Source organism: Dysidea avara, chromosome 9 (genome assembly GCF_963678975.1).
Source record: "Dysidea avara chromosome 9, odDysAvar1.4, whole genome shotgun sequence".
Classification (NCBI taxonomy): domain Eukaryota; kingdom Metazoa; phylum Porifera; class Demospongiae; order Dictyoceratida; family Dysideidae; genus Dysidea; species Dysidea avara.
In genome coordinates, this window is record NC_089280.1 from 14,628,221 (window position 1) to 14,647,525 (window position 19,305).

The following is a 19,305-nucleotide window of genomic DNA, read 5'->3' on the forward strand; positions in this document are numbered from 1 at the left end:
CTGATGGGACCAGTGTTATACTCCATATACTAACTACTTAACAAAAACAACAGAAACCATATATAAAATCAACAGAATCCATGTGAGGCTCAGCACTGAGGACAGTTCATCAATACACTTTGTACTGAGCACATATCTATGCCTGCAAGTGGCATGCAGAAATTCATGCATTTAAATGCCTATTTGGAAAATTACATGCTGTACATGTATAAGTAGATGTACAAGTACAGCACGCCGTAAGACTGATCTAAACAAACACCTTGTATGAAAGAAAGATAAAACATCTACTTGTGATATAACTTGATACCTACCCACTGCAGGTCTGTCCCTGTAGCTTGATTATCTCGTGGTTTCAAATTCATGGAGGACTATTATACCTATGCTAAGAATATCACCAGAAACTTACGTAGTATTAAACATACAATGCGGAAACACTTGCTGGACGAACCGAAATTTTTCGCTACAAACGGTTTTTTATAACTTCCCAATGCAAAATAAACCTCGAATGGAGGTGTTAAATACAACGTATATAAGGATGAAGCCACATACACACACTGCTGGTATTCGTCTACCTCCCTCAATTATGAGTTACCTACTAAAACAGTCACAACAATAATTTATAAACTGAAACAAGCGAAGTACTTTTACTCACCTGTTGTCTGGCTTACTTCTACATCATCAACATTGCCATAACAACAGGAATCCAACGCCCACTGACGCCCAAATGTTTCTATTAAATGCACATTGGAATCACGTGATACTATCCTATACAAAAGATCAGGTGACGCCCGTTTCCCTCAGTTCTGCAGTTCGAATTGAGGCATCTTCTTGCCCCTGAAGGCTATTGGATTGACATTGACTTTAAGAACAGGTATGAGTAATATCTGGCATGGGTGTTTTTTTGTGTGTGTTTTATGCCGCCGATTTATTTACCCTCGCCCTGCGACCTCGCATATTACATAGATCCTTTTGTTTGTAAAGGATCTGTGTACACCGCGTCAGTTTCAGTAACTTGTTAGCAGCTTTTTGTCATATCAATGTAATCATAGATAATATACCTACTGACAGTAGGTATATTATCTATGATGTAATGGATACATTTGATTTGTTATGTAAACTTGCAGTACTCTGCAAAGCCGTGTACTGGAGTACACATACATAAACAATAAGCAACAATGTATACACAAATATTTTCATTTTGGTGTGCAGAATAGATTTGATGTATGCTCATTTGTCGTTTGCAGCGCACTATGATGCTGGGATCAGTATTGTTGGTAATTGGGTTGGCAAGTGTAGTTTACAGTGACGAAGTATCTGAGATATGCATGTCACCAATATCAGACCCACAACCTATCCCGTTTAACGAGTTTCACCTTAGTCTGCAAGTGCTCTCAGGCAGTTTTACCAAAAACACACCCTACGCTGGTAAGTTGTTTGTGATAAGTTTGTTATGTTATCAGTGTATCAGTGTCATGTGCTTTTAGTTCCAAAAGACTACACTTTCCTATACGTAACTGTAAAAGGATTGAAACAGGAAAGAGGCCATTTGTGTATACTTTATAAGGAAGATCAGTTAAACTTATGAATGCACATTTGGTACACAGTGGATAATTGCTATATAGTGTTTTCAGAAACTTGTTTCAATAACCTGTTTCAATTTCAGATAGGCCCAAAGGTGGACCATGCCCACTTAGATATGCACATACTAGTACAGGTGGTATAACTCTACTGGTACAGCCTCCTGCGGGTTACCTGTCCTGTCCCAGGAGGATTTTCCTCCACTGACTCCTAGCACCTGAGTAGCATACAAGTGTCCCAGTACTGCAAGCTGGTTCACTAGGTAGGCGTGACCATGCTAGCACAGCAACTGAAGCCTTTGTGTGTGTGTGTGTGTGTGTGTGTGTGTGTGTGTGTGTGTGTGTGTGTGTGTGTGTGTGTGTTTTAGATGTGTTTTAGATGTGTTTTAGATGTGTTTATACGTTTACCAAGTTAGTGGTGGTATTGTGTTGCATACATAGCACTTTGTGTATTCATCTTATGGTATTTGTATTCATATAGTGTACTGTATTAGTGTCTACTGAAAACCATATGCATAGTTCTGAATACTTACATGTATAGCTTACAATGTAATAAAATTCCAAGTGTAAGAGTATATCCATGTTTGTGTTAGGTGTACATGATGTAGCAGAACTAGATTACTTGACTTGTGACTAAATCTGCTCTGTTCTTGTAGCACAATTGGTGCATATGGGGCCAGAGTGTCTTTCTTCATCAAGTCCTTACAATGTTACAGGTGCCTCACATGCTCAATGTCTGGCTTATACACCTGCAGTGTGCTTACTCTCACTTACAAAAGTTTAGTTCTGTTACAGGCATTGAATTGGTTGGTTTGTATGGTAACAGGTGTGTACAGTAAGGCCTTTTCATACTACAGTTGAATGCGCATCGAAGTTAGATCAAACTGTTTCACACCTGAGCTGGATTGATTGCTCAATCTGGTTTCATATCAATCCACCTCGAAAGGTGAATTGGCTGGACTTAATGCACATTAGCTCAATTATCAAGGGGGCGCCATACAGTCTCCAGATATCTCATGGCTACTATGCTAAGACTAAAGCGATGGATCTGGTTAGTTCTGTACATAGAAGTTGGTTAGTTCCTCATAGAACTAACCAGCTTCTTGATATCCAACGTTTTGTAAGTGTACTAACAACATTCTCAGTGCGATTACTTTTCTGACTCTGAGGAATACAAAGAAGGTAGTACATGCAATAACTGGTGCCATTTAAATTTTAGTTGTGTAATTAATTAATTAATTAATTAATGTGCTATGAAAGTGAATTGAATTCAGTTGCTGCACACGTAGTGTGGGGTGTAAATGTTTATACCTGCACCAGGCCTGTGAGACTGTATAGTCCTATAAATGACAAATACAAAAAATTGGAATTTTCAACTAAAGTAGGGACCATATAGCACATCGATAAGAAGTACAGAAACAAGCTGGAGTAGTGCACGACATTAAATCACAGTAAAACAATAAGTAATAGTTAGACACCAAGACCAAGGGAACTAAGCGATTTAGTAACCCCGATGGCCCGAGGCTGTAGCGTCCCGAGCGCAGTAAGGGCGCTACTAAGGGCCAGAGGGGTTACTAAATCGCTTAGTTCCCTTTGGTTGCAGTGTCTAACTTGTTTAGACTATGCCTATGGTTTAAAGTATGTACCTTTATAGCCAGGGCATGAGTGTGGGGTGAAAAAGCAATGCAAAACAGTGGAAGGGTTTCTTCCTGAAGTCCTTACAGCACCCACAAAAAGAATTATTCGACTGGTAACCAAAGAAACAGCTAGAGCTACGCCTCTTAGTCTACTATTTGTCCAGAATTATTTGCGGAACACGGAGAAGAAGATTATCAAGTACTCCAGTGTACCTTTCATGTTATAATTATTTATCATGTACAAAATTGCTTGAGGGCGGGTTACTAAGTAAACTCGTGTAGGTGACTAAGTGAGCATGTCGGGTGACTAAGTGATTTAGTAAACCTGTAAATGAGCCATATCATAGTCTAAGAAGTGTTATATCCCTACTGTGCTCAAGATACCATAATGGAAATGCACAGTAGGGATATAGCACTTCATAATTTGACCGGTTAGTAGCCGCGGTTCATATAATTAATAGCCAAGCCGCCTCTGGATAGTAGCCACTCCACAGCCTAGAATTATTGTAAGAGCTGTGGCTTGTATCTCAACATACTGTTGCTAGTGTTGATAAGACACGTTTGAAGCAGAAACCTGGCAAAGGAGTTGAGAGAAGTTAGAATAAATGACAGATGATTAAACAGATTAGGTTGGGACATGCTAGATTAATCTCTATGACTCTGAATTAGATTTCTAGAGCACGTATACAACACTATATGGTCTAGTCTATCCTTCGCACATGCACTTATACATGTATATGGATAAGCGCTATGACTAGATCGACAACTGGGTCTGGAAGTGAATGCTGCTGTAAAAACAATATTAGGTAAGAAAATACCTGTTTTGTAAATGTAAGTGTATTTTAAAATTATCCGTGTCCGCGTCCGACCGTATCCGCCTTTTCCAACTACCCTTAGGTGACTACATCAGCACCTGCCTACAAACATTGTCACATGTCTGGTTACCTTCTAACTATGGGATAAAACAAACCCACAGGGAGGCCATAGTGCCCAGACGGTATAGCGGTATTAAAAAAAGGCGGTATCAAAACTGGTATGACTTAAATATCACAGATTACTAACAATACCGGTATATCGCCCAGCTCTAACACTTACCTTTCAATTCCGTTGCTTTGTCAATAGTGATGACGTCAAACATGTATGACGTGTTGAACTATTCTAGACAATACGTTATGAAGGAAAGAGAGTTTCTGTGTTTCTAGAATGGTAAATAGATGGATTACAGTTAAGTAGAAGAGTGACAATGTGTCATCTCTGCGTGGAGTGACATCTGTTTTACATAGATTCCAAACAACACAAAGTCATGACTGAGTAAGCTTGGTATTTTCGACTGGATTTTAGGCTACCCAGAATATGAACCCTGGTGAAGGATAAGTACAGCGTAGACCAGAACTGAATTAGATAGGAATACAGCTTTGTATGAGCCAGAGACTAATGGAACTGCTCGTAAGCTCTTACCATAGTATAATGTATGCTCTTACGAGGCTACAATGACTGGAAATATGTATGCCAGAATTTATAAACTTCCAAGAGAATTATAGTTGGTTAGATGGAATTTCAAAACCAATAGTTCGTATGTGGGCACAGCAGAATATGAAGGGAAAGAACAGTACAGTGCAACACAGAAGGGGAAAGAAACACAGCTTTGAGTGAGCCGGCCAAAGGCAAAAGAACACATTGTAACTTCGAATATTAACAAGTAACTACTTGGAAGTGATAGATTGATTTGTACTGCTGTGTAACGGGTTGAACATAGCCGACAACGAAGCGTAATGGATGCTTCACTGATGATAACTGATATACAGTAACTGGGGAGCACGGCACCATTTCTTTCTTTCAGTATACGTGGATTGCAGAGGTGCTTTTCGAACAGTTATTGATTCGAAATGCTGTGTAACAGGTTGAACATACCGTATTTGACTGGTTAATAGCCACAGCTACTGTAACTTTCAACAAGCAAAACCCTGTGGCTACTATGCAAAGGCGGCTACTATGGGCTTGTGTGGCAGCAGCCCGCAGTGTTTATACGGATTCACGAGTGACTGTCCTTGATACCCTCGACACTTGGTATAAGCGCCTGCGCCTTATACTAAAAGGCGTAAGATTGTGGATTTGGCCTGCTAAGCTAAGTTGCATGGGGCATACAAGCTAATCTTTACAACTATATAACTCTGTATTAGACTTTAGAGCATGTGTACAACACTATATTATGGTCTTCGGAATGCTGTGGAGTGCTGGTCTAGTCCTTTGTACATGCACTTATAAATGGATAAGCACTATGACAAGATCGACGCCTGGGTCTGGAAGCGAAGCGAAGACTGCTGCAAAAACAGCGTTTGGTATGAAGAATAGCTGTTATATAAATCTAATCAAAAAACAGCCAAGCTGTAAAAAAAGGTGCGGCCCCCAAAAAGGCCATGGTGAAAAAAGATGTGAAATCCAAGGTGGCGGCCAAGAAATGGCTGTGATGGTAGGTTAATGGTAAAAATTTTAATAACCACAATTCAGGTGAATTTGGTGCCAAGACCAAGCGGCACAAAATTCATCTGAATTGTCGTTATTAAAATTTTTACCATTAACCTACCATCACAGCCATTTCTTGGCCGCCACCTTGGATTTCACACCTTTTTTCACCAGGGGGCCGCACCTTTTTTTATAGCTTGGCTGTTTTTTGATTAGATATCACTTCTTTTTGTATTTGTATACTGCAAAGCCGGCCAATGGCTGGCTTTGGGGGTTTTTTAACCCATGTGTTTTTTCTTTACCACAAGAAGAAGAAAAGAACTTAAAGAAGATTTTTAATACTTCAATTATTTTTGATTTTATTAGTAATTATACAAATTATATACATATATTTATTACATGCCCATTATTCCCCACAGGATATTATTTTGCAGCTGATCTCTCTACTGGGTGACTTGAAATGTAGCTGAACTATCTATAAGGTGACCTCTTCTAGCTGATCTCTCTACAGGGTGATTTGTTTCTAGATGAACTCTCTACAGGTGATTTGTTTGCAGCTAAACTCTCTGCATGGTGGTTTCTTTGTAGCTGAACTCTCTACACGATGGTTTCTTTGTAGCTGAACTCTCTACAAGGTGACTTCTTCTAGCTGAACTCTCTACAGAGTGATTTGTTTGCAGCTTAACTCTCAGAGTCTACATGATGGTTTCTTTGTAGCTGAACTCTCTACAAGGTGACTTCTTCTAGCTGAACTCTCTACAAGGTGATCTTTTTGTAGCTGAACTCTCTACAGGGTGATTTGTTTGCAGCTGAACTCTCTACATGATGGTTTCTTTGTAACTGAACACTCTACAAGGTGACTTCTTCTAGCTGATCTTTCTACAGGGTGCTTTCTTTGTAGCTGAACTCTCTATATGATGGTTTCTTTGTAGCTGAACTCTCTACAAGGTGACTTCTTCTAGCTGAACTATCTACAGGGTGATCTTTTTGTAGCTGAACTCTCTACAGGGTGATTTGTTTGCAGCTGAACTCTTTACATGATGGTTTCTTTGTAGCTGAACTCTCTACAAGGTGACTTCTTCTAGCTGAACTCTCTACAGGGTGATTTCTTTGTAGCTGAACTCTCTACATGATGGTTTCTTTGTAGCTGAACTCTCTACAAGGTGACTTCTTCTAGCTGATCCCTCTACAGGGGGATTTGTTTGTAGCTGAACTCTCAACAAGTGATTTATTTGCAGCTGACCTCTTTATGTGGTGGTTTCTTTGTAGCTGAACTCACTACAAGATGACCTCTTCTAGCTGATCTCTCTCCAGGGTGATGTGTTTCTAGCTGAACTCTCTACTGGTGATTTGTTGCAGTTAAACTCTCTACATAGTGGTTTCTTTGTAGCTGAACTCTTTACAAGGTGACTTCTTCTAGCTGAACTCTCTACAAGGTGATTTCTTTGTAGCTGAACTCTCTACATGGTGATTTGTTTGAGGCTGAACTCTCTACATGGCGGTTTCTTTGTAGCTGAACTCTCTACAAGGTGACCTCTTCTAGCTGATCTCCCTACAGGGTGATTTGTTTCTAGCTGAACTCTCTACAGGTTATTTGTTTGCAGCTAAACTCTCTACATGGTGGTTTCGTTGTAGCTGAACTCTCTACACGATGGTTTCTTTGTAGCTGAACTCTCTACAAGGTGACTTCTTCTAGCTGAACTCTCTACAGAGTGATTTGTTTGCAGCTTAACTCTCAGAGTCTACATGATGGTTTCTTTGTAGCTGAACTCTCTACAAGGTGACCTCTTCTAGCTGATCTCTCTACAGGGTGATCTATTTGTAGCTGAACTCTCTACAGGGTGATTTGTTTGCAGCTGAACTCTCTACATGATGGTTTCTTTGTAGCTGAACTCTCTACAAGGTGAGACCTCTTCTAGCTGATCTCTCTACAGGGTGATTTGTTTCCAGCTGTGTGAACTCTCTACAGGCGATATGTTTGCAGCTGAACTGTCTACATGGTGGTTTCTTTGTACCTGAACTCTCTACAAGGTGACTTGTTTCTAGCTGATCCCTCTACAAGGTGACTTCCTGAGCTGATCTCTCTACAGGTTGATTTGTTTGTAGCTGAACTCTCTACAGGGTGATTTGTTTGCAGCTGAACTCTCTACAGGGTGATTTGTTTGTAGCTGAACTCTCTACAGGATGGTTTCTTTGTTACTGAACTTTCTACAAGGCAACTTTTTCTAGCTGATCTCTCTACAAGGTGACTTCCTCTAGCTGATCTCTCTATAGGGTGACTTGTATCTAGCTGAACTATCTACAGGATGATCTGTTCACAGTTGAACTCTCTACAGGGTGATTTGTTTGTAGCTGAACTCTCTACAGGATGGTTTCTTTGTTACTGAACTTTCTACAAGGCAACTTTTTCTAGCTAATCTCTCTACAAGGTGACTTCCTCTAGCTGATCTCTCTATAGGGTGACTTGTATCTAGCTGAACTATCTACAGGATGATCTGTTCATAGTTGAACTCTCTACAGAGTGATTTTTTTTGTAGCTGAACTGTATATAGGGTGATTTGTTTGTACCTGAACTTTCTACAGGGTGATTTGTTTATAGCTGAATGCTCTGCAGGGTGATTTGTTTGTAGTTGATCTCTCTACAGGGTTTCTTTGCAGCTGAGTTCTCTACAGGGTGACTTCTTCTAGCTGAACTCTCTCTTGTTTCTAGCTGATCTCTCTACAGAGTAACTTGTTTGTATAGCTGAACTCTTTACAGAGTAGTATTTTGGTTGCTGAACTCTCTACATGGTGACTTGTTTGTAGTAAAATTCTTTACAGAGTGACTTGGTGGTAGCTGAATTCTCTACAGAGTGACTTATTTGTAGCTGAATTCTCTACAGAGTGACTTACTTGTAGCTGAACACTGTATAAACTATAAAGTGACTTGTCTGTAGCTGAACTCTCTTCAGGGTTACTTGTTTGCAGGTGATCTCTATAGGGTAACTTGTTTGTATAGATGAACTCTTTACAGGGTAGTTTCTTTGTAGCTGAACTCTCTCCACAGTGATTTGTTTGTAGCTGAATTCTCTAGAGAGTGTAGCCGAACTCTCTACAGGGTGCATGACTTGTTTATAGCTGAACTCTCTTCAGTGTGACTTGCAATGTTATAAATCACTACAGCGATATATTTGTAGCTGAACTCTCTATAGGGTGACTTGCTTCTTGCTGAACTGTCTATAAGATTAACTGTTTGCAGCTGAACTCCCTACAGAATATGGTAATAGAATTCTATAATGGAGTAATTAAATTAGCTGAATGCTCTATTAGGGTGACTTGTTCTATTAGAGTATCTCGATCTCGCATTTGCTACACGGAGTTGGCTTTCGAATCATAACTCAGTGGTTTGTAATCCAATTCTTCTATACTACTGCAAGGACTTTCAATGAAGATTATTCCAGCTATACACCGATTTTCAGCTCATTGCTCTAAGCGGTTTGCCTAGTAGGCGTGAAAACTAATACTTTTTTATTCCTAAAAATCGATCGCGTAATTGTGACACAGGTTGGGTTTTGTGTCATATCTCCGTGGTCTTTATCTCGATTCCTTTCAAACCACCAAAAGGCACTCCTACGATGGTTACTCCATCTACATAGCAATTTTCAACTCATTCCATGAAGCGGTTTATCCTGTAGGCATGACAACAAATCGATCTTGTTTTACGTGAATAATCGGTCATAACTCCTGAATCATTCACCGGATTTGCACCAAATTTGATGCTAGGATTTGCCTTTGTGCTCCCCTTCTGTGTGCCAAATTTCAAGGCGATCGGAGTACGTGTTTGCGTTTTATAGCAATTTTTGCAAGTGTGCGAAAAGACGAAGAAGGAAAAAAAAAAACGAAACTTTGGCCACTCGTATCTCAGAAATGGCTTGAGTGATTTCCTTCAAATTTGGAATGTAGACTCCCCTAGCTGGCGGGAAACTCTGCAGCAAATTTGGTTCCAATCGGATGAGGTATCACCGAGATACAAATGTGTGAAAATGACATTTTTTTTCTTCCTGTCAATATACTCACGGTGTGGCGCGCCGGCTTCTTGGGCTGCACGACACACTATCGTGTGTCTTGATGTAAAAATGTTTTTTGAAAATGTCTGTGTCCGTGTCCGACCATATCCGCCTTTTCCAACTACCCGTGAACCAAACTATGTAAACAAGTTTGTTTGTGGTAATTTGTGCCTGAGGTTTGCTGAGCTACCATGGGTATTTGGTGCTTTTGTTGAGGTAAATGGCAGTTACTTTAATACCAATGGCTTTAACATTAATACCGTGATACTTTTTATGGAAGGTATACGATTTGCTATTTTTCAATGCCACCCAGCACTAGTCACTACTACCAAGGGGTGTTCATTATAATGTGGATCAACAGCGTAGGGCTGCAATAGCTATTCCGTGTAGTGGGGAGTAGCTATGCTCTAAAAACCTTTTTATGTAATTGTGGTAATGGTGACTTTTTGGCGCTGTACAGCGAATGGGACATGCTAGAAGTTTCTATTAATTAACTCCATGGTGCCGGCTTGATGGTGATTAATATGCGGCAAATCCGGGGCCAATTGGTGCTACTGTTCGGAAGTTAGCTGGATCACAGACAGACAGCATTTCAGCTTTGTGTAGTAGATTGTCTGAAAGTGAAGTATCCATTACGCTTTGTTGTCAGCTATGTTCAACCCGTTACACAGCAGTACGAATCAAGAACTGTTTGAAAAACAACTCTGTAATCAAAGTAGCCACTGTGAAAAATACGAATGAATTCCATTACGAAAGGAAGCCATCACGTGCTACTGCCAAATTGACACTTTTCGCTGTCAGCAAAGACGAATGGGACACAAAGGAGGACACTGGTAAGTCCATGAAGAATGCATTGTACGTGCTGCGGTATGCCAAAAGGCACCTCTCGGGCCAAAGTGATGTTGAACAGTGAAAAAATCAAACCGTAGCTTTACGAGTTACGCTTGTCTGAAGGCATCAGTCAGTCAGTTACTCAGTCGGTCAATTAGTAGAAAATTTTGTTAAATAATGTTTTTTTAAAAGATCCCATAGCAACCTGTTGAAAGCATTTTCGGGTTGATCTGAAAGCTTGTTTGGGCTTATGTAGTTTTGCCTAACCAATACTGCCTCATCATCATCTGGGAAAAGTGAGTTTTTTTTTGTGGGCCATACCTACTCCTTTGTGATCAGTACTATCATACTGTATGATGCTGCAATTTGATTCCCACAATGAAAAGCAAAAGTTTGTATAAGGTTATAGATACAAAATATAACCTTTTATGTAATAGCTAATATAGGGAGATGGTGTAGTGTGTGAGCAGCGGCGGAGGAAGTAGTTGATATGAGGGGGGGCTCCGCTGAGCTGACCCAGACTTATTTCTATAGTTTGGTAAGGTGAGACCAAAAAAAAAAAAAAAAGGTCACAACCAACTGACAAGAGCTTTCCACCTCACCAGCTACCATTTCTAGCTGATAAACTACATAAAAATCCTTACATAGCTCGTTACACACTGACTAATTTATTAGAGTGACTGCTCTATTAGAGTATCTCGATCTTTATCACGACATTCTGAGGGGGGGCTAAGCCTCCCCTCAGCAGACCGAGGGGGGGCTTTAGCCCCCTAGCCCCCCCCTCCCCGCCGCCCATGTGTGTGAGTATGGTTAAGTATTCTATATACCGTAGAACTTGGAAACATGTTTAAGTGGCCATTAGTGACAGTAATCTGTAGCAACATTGCACATGTATACATATGTGCCAGGCCTGTAAGAAAACTGCTTAGCAGGATGTACAGCAGTTTTTTTGTTGTTGTTTTTTTTGTATGTAATCTTGTCTTTTGTGAATATACATGTGCAGAATTAAAAACTGCCATGTGAGCTGCGTGATCACTGCAATGTTTTCTGGTGGGCCTTTTAATGGTGTACAATACTACTATGATGATTCTATAGTGAAGATGTTCCGCCCAGCTAGTATGATTTTTTGTTGTAATTTTGCCATTCTCTTTTATGCATGCGTATATAGACTTTTGAATTGTGTCATGATTGAATTCTGGGCTGAAGATCTTTGTAGAATCATTGTACATCATTAAAAGGCTCATCAGAAATGCATTACAGTGATCAAGCAACTCACAAGGTAATTTTAAATGCATGCACGCATATCAAGAATACAAAATGCCGCCATACCAGAGAACATGACTGTGACAGACCTATAAATCAGTATGCCAACCTGTAGCAGTAGTCCTGTGTGACCATCCTGCCACAGAAATTCTCCAACCCAGTATATCTATGATACAGTGCTGTAGCTGTGATGGGATACTGATATATGTGATTTTCATAGGCTTGTAGAAAGCCATTAACAGAAGTAAATTTTTTATAAGGTAGCTGAAACTTGAGCTCACACTGTATCACATTCAAATCTCGATATATAGGCAAACAGGATTATTGTACAGCTCACTACTTGCAATAGTGCATAAGAGTCCATAATATGGAATAGTGCCTTTTTGTTTATGTACACCATGTATGAAACCAAGATAGAGCATTGAGAAACCTGTTGTGCATTATCACTGACAAATATTGCATTGTATTAAGATGTGTACACGTACAACAAGTTTTAGCCACACTAGGCTATTTCACATACTTAATGGTGCAATTAAAAACCATTTTGGTAATGTTTTCCTTTCATGGTTTTTATACAGGTACTTTGGTGCTTGGCATTCCAGTTAGTGGGTTGATCATTCAAGCTAGGGAGAAGAATGGTGGTAGTACATATGGTTACTTCACATATGGTAGTCCTCCACTAAGTGCAATGCAGTGTCCTCATACTGAGGTTAGTATTAATTCACTGTGTCATATATTACTGTATTAGTGTATGTATGTGCACTGTTGGACCAAGGAACCCTATCCTTGTAGTAATTGTTCTGTTGTATTGCTATAGGACAGTTTGGTTGGTGAACAGTTGCTGGCAAAGCGTTACACTTTCACTTGGAAATCAAACACATTCACACTAGGAGATATTCAGTTTTGGTAAGTGTCTCGTATTTGGTATCTAATTGTGGTGTGGTTTGGGGCGAGCCTGAGCGAGCCCCACACTAGCGAGTCGCCCACGTAACTTTCGTCTCAGCGACCATGCCCAAAAAACTACAGAAGAAATCGGAAAGAGACCCTGAAATAAACGGACTTACCGTGAAATAAACGGCGTAAATCACAGCACTTCCATATATGTTCGTCTCATCGACCATGCCACGGAGAAATATACGATGTAGATTACAGCACTTCCATATATGTTCGTCTCATCGACCATGTCACGGAGAAATATACGACGTAGATTACAGCACTTCCATATATGTTCGTCTCATCGACCATGCCATGGAGAAATATACGACGTAGATTACAGCACTTCCATATATGTTCGTCTCATCGACCATGTCACGGAGAAATATACGACGTAGATTACAGCACTTCCATATATGTTCGTCTCATCGGCCATGTCACGGAGAAATATACGACGTAGATTACAGCACTTCCATATATGTTCGTCTCATCGACCATGTCACGGAGAAATATACGAAGTAGATTACAGCACTTCCATATATGTTTGTCTCATCGGCCATGTCACGGAGAAATATACGACGTAGATTACAGCGTATGAAACACGTGTATCAGCGCGTGAATATGAAAATCACCTAAGGTTGGCTAAATGAATACAGAAGAACGGCTTAGAAGAAGGAGACAGCTGTACAGATTGAGAAGGGACCGAGAAACACCAGAAGAAGCTGAAGAAAGACGAAGGAGAAACAGAGAATACTCCAGAACAAGATATGCTCGGCAAAGGGACACAATCTTGCAGCAGAGAAGGCAGAATTAGTATGTAAAATAATGAATCAGTCACACAACAATAACATTGATATGCATACTCCCATTAAATATGTTCAGGCTCGCCCCACGATGCTGTTTGCATCTGTCTAGTATAATTACTGTATGGTGTGATTGTGGTATCATACAGTATGATGGTACTGTATAATTAGGGATCATGACTGTTTGAGCTTTTCTGTCCAAAAATATCACCCTAAAACCAGCTTCATGGTGCCTTGGAAATATTGGTCAAGCCCTCAGTGCAATCAAAAACACATTCCCTTGTTTCACTACTTTTGATCCCTAAACCTATCTTAAAATTCCTACTACTGTTGTAAATATGAACAATATGGTAAATAATCAATTCAAACTAGAGTTGCAACGATACAGTGTGTAGAGTCTGTAGACATATCAATATATTGCCTCACAATACAGCGATATATTGCACGATACAAAGTGGAGTCTAAACTATATATGGTCTATGTAGTTTTTTTAAGGGAAATAAGTGAGCATTTTTTTCTCTTTGAGAAACACTACATACTATTCAATTTAACCACAATGTACAATAATTTGATTGTCAGTCATGTTGAAAAGTCAATATATCAATACAGTTTGACTTTGTATCGATACAGCAATATTGTCTTAAAATGATACAATATATTGATATATTGTACTTTGCGTGGGAGGATCAAAGCGATGCCGCGTATCGTATTGTCCATACAGTACTAATCAACTGCATAACTGTACTGTATGAGTCATACAGTACAGTTATGCAGCTAATTGGGCAAATACAGTACAGTTATGCAGAGAATTTATATATGGAATGTTATGTAAACAACACACTGTAAATCACTAAAACCAGCCAAACTAATCCTACGAGTTTGTTCAACGGCTAGAAATAAATGTATAGACAATTACTGATCGTCTGATCACGAAGCTTTTTAAACACGACTCCACCAAGACAGCACGATTGATCACGTGCGTGACATTGTATATCTCTAAAACTAGCCAAACTAATCCTTTAGTTCGTTCTATGACTAGAAATAGATTATATGAACACTTACTGATATCCTGATCACCGAAAATCGCAGCAGTTTGAGTACTAGAGAAAATCGCTCCGAGTCAGACGACCAGGAAGTACAATATAAAAACCTACCTTTTGGGCACAAGCAAACTTTTTGGGAAAACTCAAATGAAAATTTCAACACTTTCTTTTAAATTCATTTTTTTGCACATTTGGATAAAGCAACTATTAAACCTTCTTGCTGTGAAGTTTCACACCCATAGCTTCTTTTTCCTAGGAGATATGGATGATTATATCAGACCATGTAGTAATTTCACATGCTTGGGATAACAATTAACTTACAAATTGGGTGATTTGTTCAGCTGCTGGAATGGCTAAAACTTAGTCTTAGACAATGACACATGGCATTTAATTGTAGAAAAGTACCAATACTACTTCATTAATCTATCAGAAATGTATGTTAAAGTATTTTAGATGGTAACAATGGAATTATTGGTAAACAAAGTGATTTGTCACCATTTGTCACCCTTGATCACCCACAGAACTCAATACATTACCATAAAAGTTAGTTTGTAATGTACAGGACAGAAAATTGGCCATATCTCAGGAATGCTTCAAGATATTAAGCTGAAATTTTAACATAAGATAGATGAGCACCTAGTACCTCATTTAAACTATAAAACAGAAAATTGACCAATGTGCCAAAAAGGTAGGTTTTCCAAGATCAGGTCACATATAACACTTAAAGCACCGCCTTGCTTGTGTGTACGAAAAATACAGTACTTGGGGGGTGTCTTGAGGTAAATACAGCACTCGACACACACCCTCGTACTGTATTTTCCGTACACACACGCGGCAGTGCTTTAACTCTAACATATTGTTGCATCTAATTCAAACTGAAAATGAATGTCACTTTCTTCTCCATCCTGCAGGTTTGCAGTCCAAATGGAGGTGGATGGTAACTTCACTTGGTATGAAGGACCATCTTACCGTGCTGCTACAGATTATGATGGTACAAATCATGTTCCTTGGGTCCTTTATTATACAATGTGTTTATAGGTACTAATGAACAGCCGTCTGGAGAATCTACTACTCATGTATGTTGCATAATAAACTTGTGTGTGTATCATTCAGTGTGGTAGTACTGAATACTAGAGAACATAAAAGTTGCATTTTCCTGCCTAATACTACATCTTTACCTTTCATGACGATATGACTGTATTGGCTAGACATAATCAAATGCCTTTAGTACTACTTAAATGTTTGCTTTTATCTTAATTTTCTACTGACTGATGCTTTTAGAGAAGCTTAACTCAACAATGGCTAATGCTACAGGCCTGATTTACTGAAAATGTTTTCATAAAAGTGTGTGTGTCTGTGTGTACATATCTACCTATCTATGTTTATCCGTACACACCCATGTGAGCAAAATCAGTAAATGGTAAAAGTAGCTTTTACATGTAAGAAGTAAAAGCGAAATGAAGTCTGTATTAACTTACGCAGTGGTAAACTTTGCTCTGAGGTGGTTTCTTTTCTTCTGCGGTCTGAAATACGGGTGTGGCGACTCTCTTTGTGAATTACCTTCCCTTTGGGTTTTACAGGCATTTAACAATTGAGAAACAGCAGTGTAGGCCTTGTAGACTACCAGGAATAGCCTATCCCTTTGGCTGGAAATGGGGCATATCCCCAACGTACATGAACAAAAATGAAGAGCAGCTTTGAGGCTTTGTCGAGAGAATTTGTAGAAGATACTTCTGTGCATAATATGTTGTTAAAAGCGGTTTGTTTAACAAGCGCTTCCTTAGCAGTGCATAGCAACATAATTAAATAATTATGAAAATTTCATGAATTACGGAATTCGAGAATTACAATAAATTAATTATGCATTATTGCACAACATAGTAAAATAGTAATACATAGTTGGATGAGTTAGCTAGTGCATGGCGCCTGGTTTTTATAAGTAGCACAACATCAACTTGTTATGGTTAGTTTTGCTTTATTGGCCTGGCACATGCCTTTTGGCTCACGCCAGTTAGTACAATGTGCATTGAGGTGTCAATTTGTGAGTATAACACTGCAATGGTTTTGTGTATTTATTATCACTTCAGAGTAAAATTGTCTGTAATTTTTACATCACAACAGAAGTGGATTGATTGTGTTGCGTACTGTTGTGCAGAACACTGTATAAAATGGCCAAATAATTGCATGCATTTTAATGTCATTATGAAGCATACCTCAGCTATGATTGGTAGCCATTAATTTTGTAATGCCCACTTGAAGAGGGTCTTCTAAAGAAATGCCTGCTGAGTGAGATTTCACTGTTATTCACTTGTAATTAGCAACACAATCATTCTGTCATATTTTCCTTTATTAGAAAATCTACTACATAGTGGTTCCATGTTGCCTGTTTGCTGTCATGGCCATAATGGTGGTAGGGGGAATGATGACCTACTTTAAAGTGAAATATGGTACTGTATGCTGCTGCAGTGAATGGGTAAGTTTGACATCAATGTGTGTGACTGGATCTGTAAAATCCAATACAGTATGTTAAATAAATTCTTGGGTTGTTAATTCCATCCAAACAACCAAAGGAACATGTAGCTTAATTTTCAGGATTTAATTAATCAGAACTTTTTTTTACAGTTACAGAGCTACAAAATAGAAAATAAACAGAAAACTGAATTCCTATATATAAATCAAATCACAGACACTCAATTAGACAGTGAACAGAAGAGGTTGGGTCACATGTCATCATGCAATCACATCAGTGTCTGAAAAAGTTTAACCCCAACACTTCAATATCAGAAGCACCATGTTTGATTCACATTTAGTAGCAATAGTACATTGTAGGGCTACATGTATGATGAATGACAACCTACTCTGGACTCACAAGTACAGTGTAGTTTCTGTAATGCTCAAGATCATTTTTACAACATTAGTGACTAAGTGCCTCTTCATATACTATAGCCCATTCATTACCATAATTAAATGTTTTCTGGTACATGTGCAAACAAGAAATTAGAAACCGTACACAACTTTTTTTCAAGTAAACACATATTCATTGTATCAAACTGTGTATAGTTCAAGCTGTTGGGTTTTTGCAGATCCAGTCATGTAGTGTACTGAACAACCTGTTGTAATAACACACACTTTGTGTATCTTGTTATAGGGTACTCCAATACAGTACAGATACGCCCGCAAGTAAGTAATACATTCTGCTGTGGAAACATAGACTTAGTTTGTAAAGAATAACCATCCATATCTGTATTCTAGTTACTCAAATGGTCTAATAATTTATGCTGTAGACATGTACCCTGAGTGGTATAGTTATCTTCATTTTGTTTCTGTAGCCCCAACCGTGTGCATTGCATATTTGTATATGATGCAGTATATGTAAGCAAGATCATCATCTCTTCATTTAAAACACTTGTATGCATAAGTGACTGCAGGGTTAAATTATACCTGCCAATTTATGGTGAACAGTTTACAGGGGTAAGTCAAATCCCAACTCTGTAGACCAGTAATGGAAGTTATGGCCATAAATTTATGCACCTGTAATTTTTATTTCCAGGTACAAATTGGTTCCTTCGCTCTTACTACCGTCTAAAGCCATCATTTCCAAACTATTCATCATAATGAACTAAATCTTTGGTAGCCCATTCTTTGGACACTGTAGATAATTGTAATTAGGACAATAAAAAGAACTTTGGAAATTGTGTAAACTATGCAGATGGGTTTTTGCTGAGATGGTCAATTTTGTTGCATATGATTTGTTTTCATGTGACTGGATAGGTTGTGTAGTGAAGGCAGTTCCATGCATCGTTTGAGGCTATAGTTTTGGTATATAATGAGGGGAGTGTATAACTATGTAAACAGGGAAATTCAAACATGGCAGCTGTATGAATCGCCTTGTTATGAATATAGATTGTGTCCCTAGATATTGTCAATAATTTGTAACTTATTTGTTAGATATCGGATGAGGCCAAGGCCCAGCAGAAGGAATGATGTTGAACAGCCACCAACCTACGACAATGCCATTCAGGAAGAAAACAAGATTGCCCGTCAAAATGTTGCTCGATTTGAAGCAGCCAATGAAGAAGATTTGACTACCGATGATCGTGTTCCCCTGACAGGACCATAAACTGGGTGGAACCCAGAGAGCAAACTTTACACAGTACCTTTGTACTGTTGTTTTGTTTTGTTAAAATAAATGTTTATTATTATTGTAATTGTATTATGTACTATTTTTGTAGTGAGATAGGATGTTGTATTTCAGATTCTTGTATACCTTTAATTGGCTTATCATTTGCGAAGATAATTATCATTGTGAATTTTAGAGCTGAGCGATAGTACAACTATCACTATCACAATTGTAGTAACTTTTATATCACGATAACAATAGTATCACAGTGGTACTATATAGCAGTTATCAAAGACACTTAACCTCATGTAAATAGCGCATAAATAATCCAATTACATACCACTTATCTGCTTTTTAAACACTTGGTTGGTAAACATTGTTATGTATCACAATTGTAACTAGACTTGCACAGTTTCCTCAACAAACTCAATACTGTTTGCTTCTCTTTTTGACTAAGCACAGATGTGTTTAAAACATATATTGTAATAGTATGATTGTAGACTATCATATCATGATTGTTACTCACTATCACGATAATCAATAGATCGCAACTATCGCTTAACTCTAATTGTGATGACCAGTTATAATT

At 38.7% G+C, this 19,305-nt stretch overlaps 2 protein-coding genes across 3 annotated transcripts in view; one reads left to right on the plus strand and one right to left on the minus strand.

Annotated features, from left to right (window-relative positions):
* LOC136265493 (ankyrin repeat and EF-hand domain-containing protein 1-like) overlaps positions 1-757 on the minus strand; it is a 28,158-nt gene extending 27,401 nt beyond the window's left edge. For both annotated transcript variants that reach the window (XR_010705554.1, XM_066060364.1), the window contains exon 1: positions 653-757. The gene's annotated coding sequence lies outside the window, so the exon portion shown is untranslated. The remainder of the gene's footprint in view (positions 1-652) is intronic.
* Positions 732-18,906, plus strand: LOC136265495 (uncharacterized). Its single transcript, XM_066060367.1, has 9 exons — positions 732-871; positions 1,245-1,425; positions 12,396-12,526; positions 12,635-12,723; positions 15,508-15,587; positions 15,635-15,672; positions 16,950-17,069; positions 17,745-17,776; positions 18,545-18,906. Exons 2-9 carry the CDS (start codon positions 1,251-1,253, stop codon positions 18,714-18,716), a joined length of 837 nt encoding a protein of 278 aa, XP_065916439.1. The 5' UTR covers positions 732-871; positions 1,245-1,250; the 3' UTR covers positions 18,717-18,906.
* The last annotated feature ends 399 nt before the right edge of the window (positions 18,907-19,305 follow it).

Bases quoted from the DNA above. Each gene is read 5' to 3' on its own strand.
- LOC136265495 (XM_066060367.1), top strand. From the start codon at position 1,251: ATGATGCTGGGATCAGTATTGTTGGTAATTGGGTTGGCAAGTGTAGTT. The intron at 12,724-15,507 runs GTAAGTGTCTCG...TCCATCCTGCAG, and splicing joins CTAGGAGATATTCAGTTTTG to GTTTGCAGTCCAAATGGAGG. The intron at 17,070-17,744 runs GTAAGTTTGACA...ATCTTGTTATAG, and splicing joins TATGCTGCTGCAGTGAATGG to GGTACTCCAATACAGTACAG.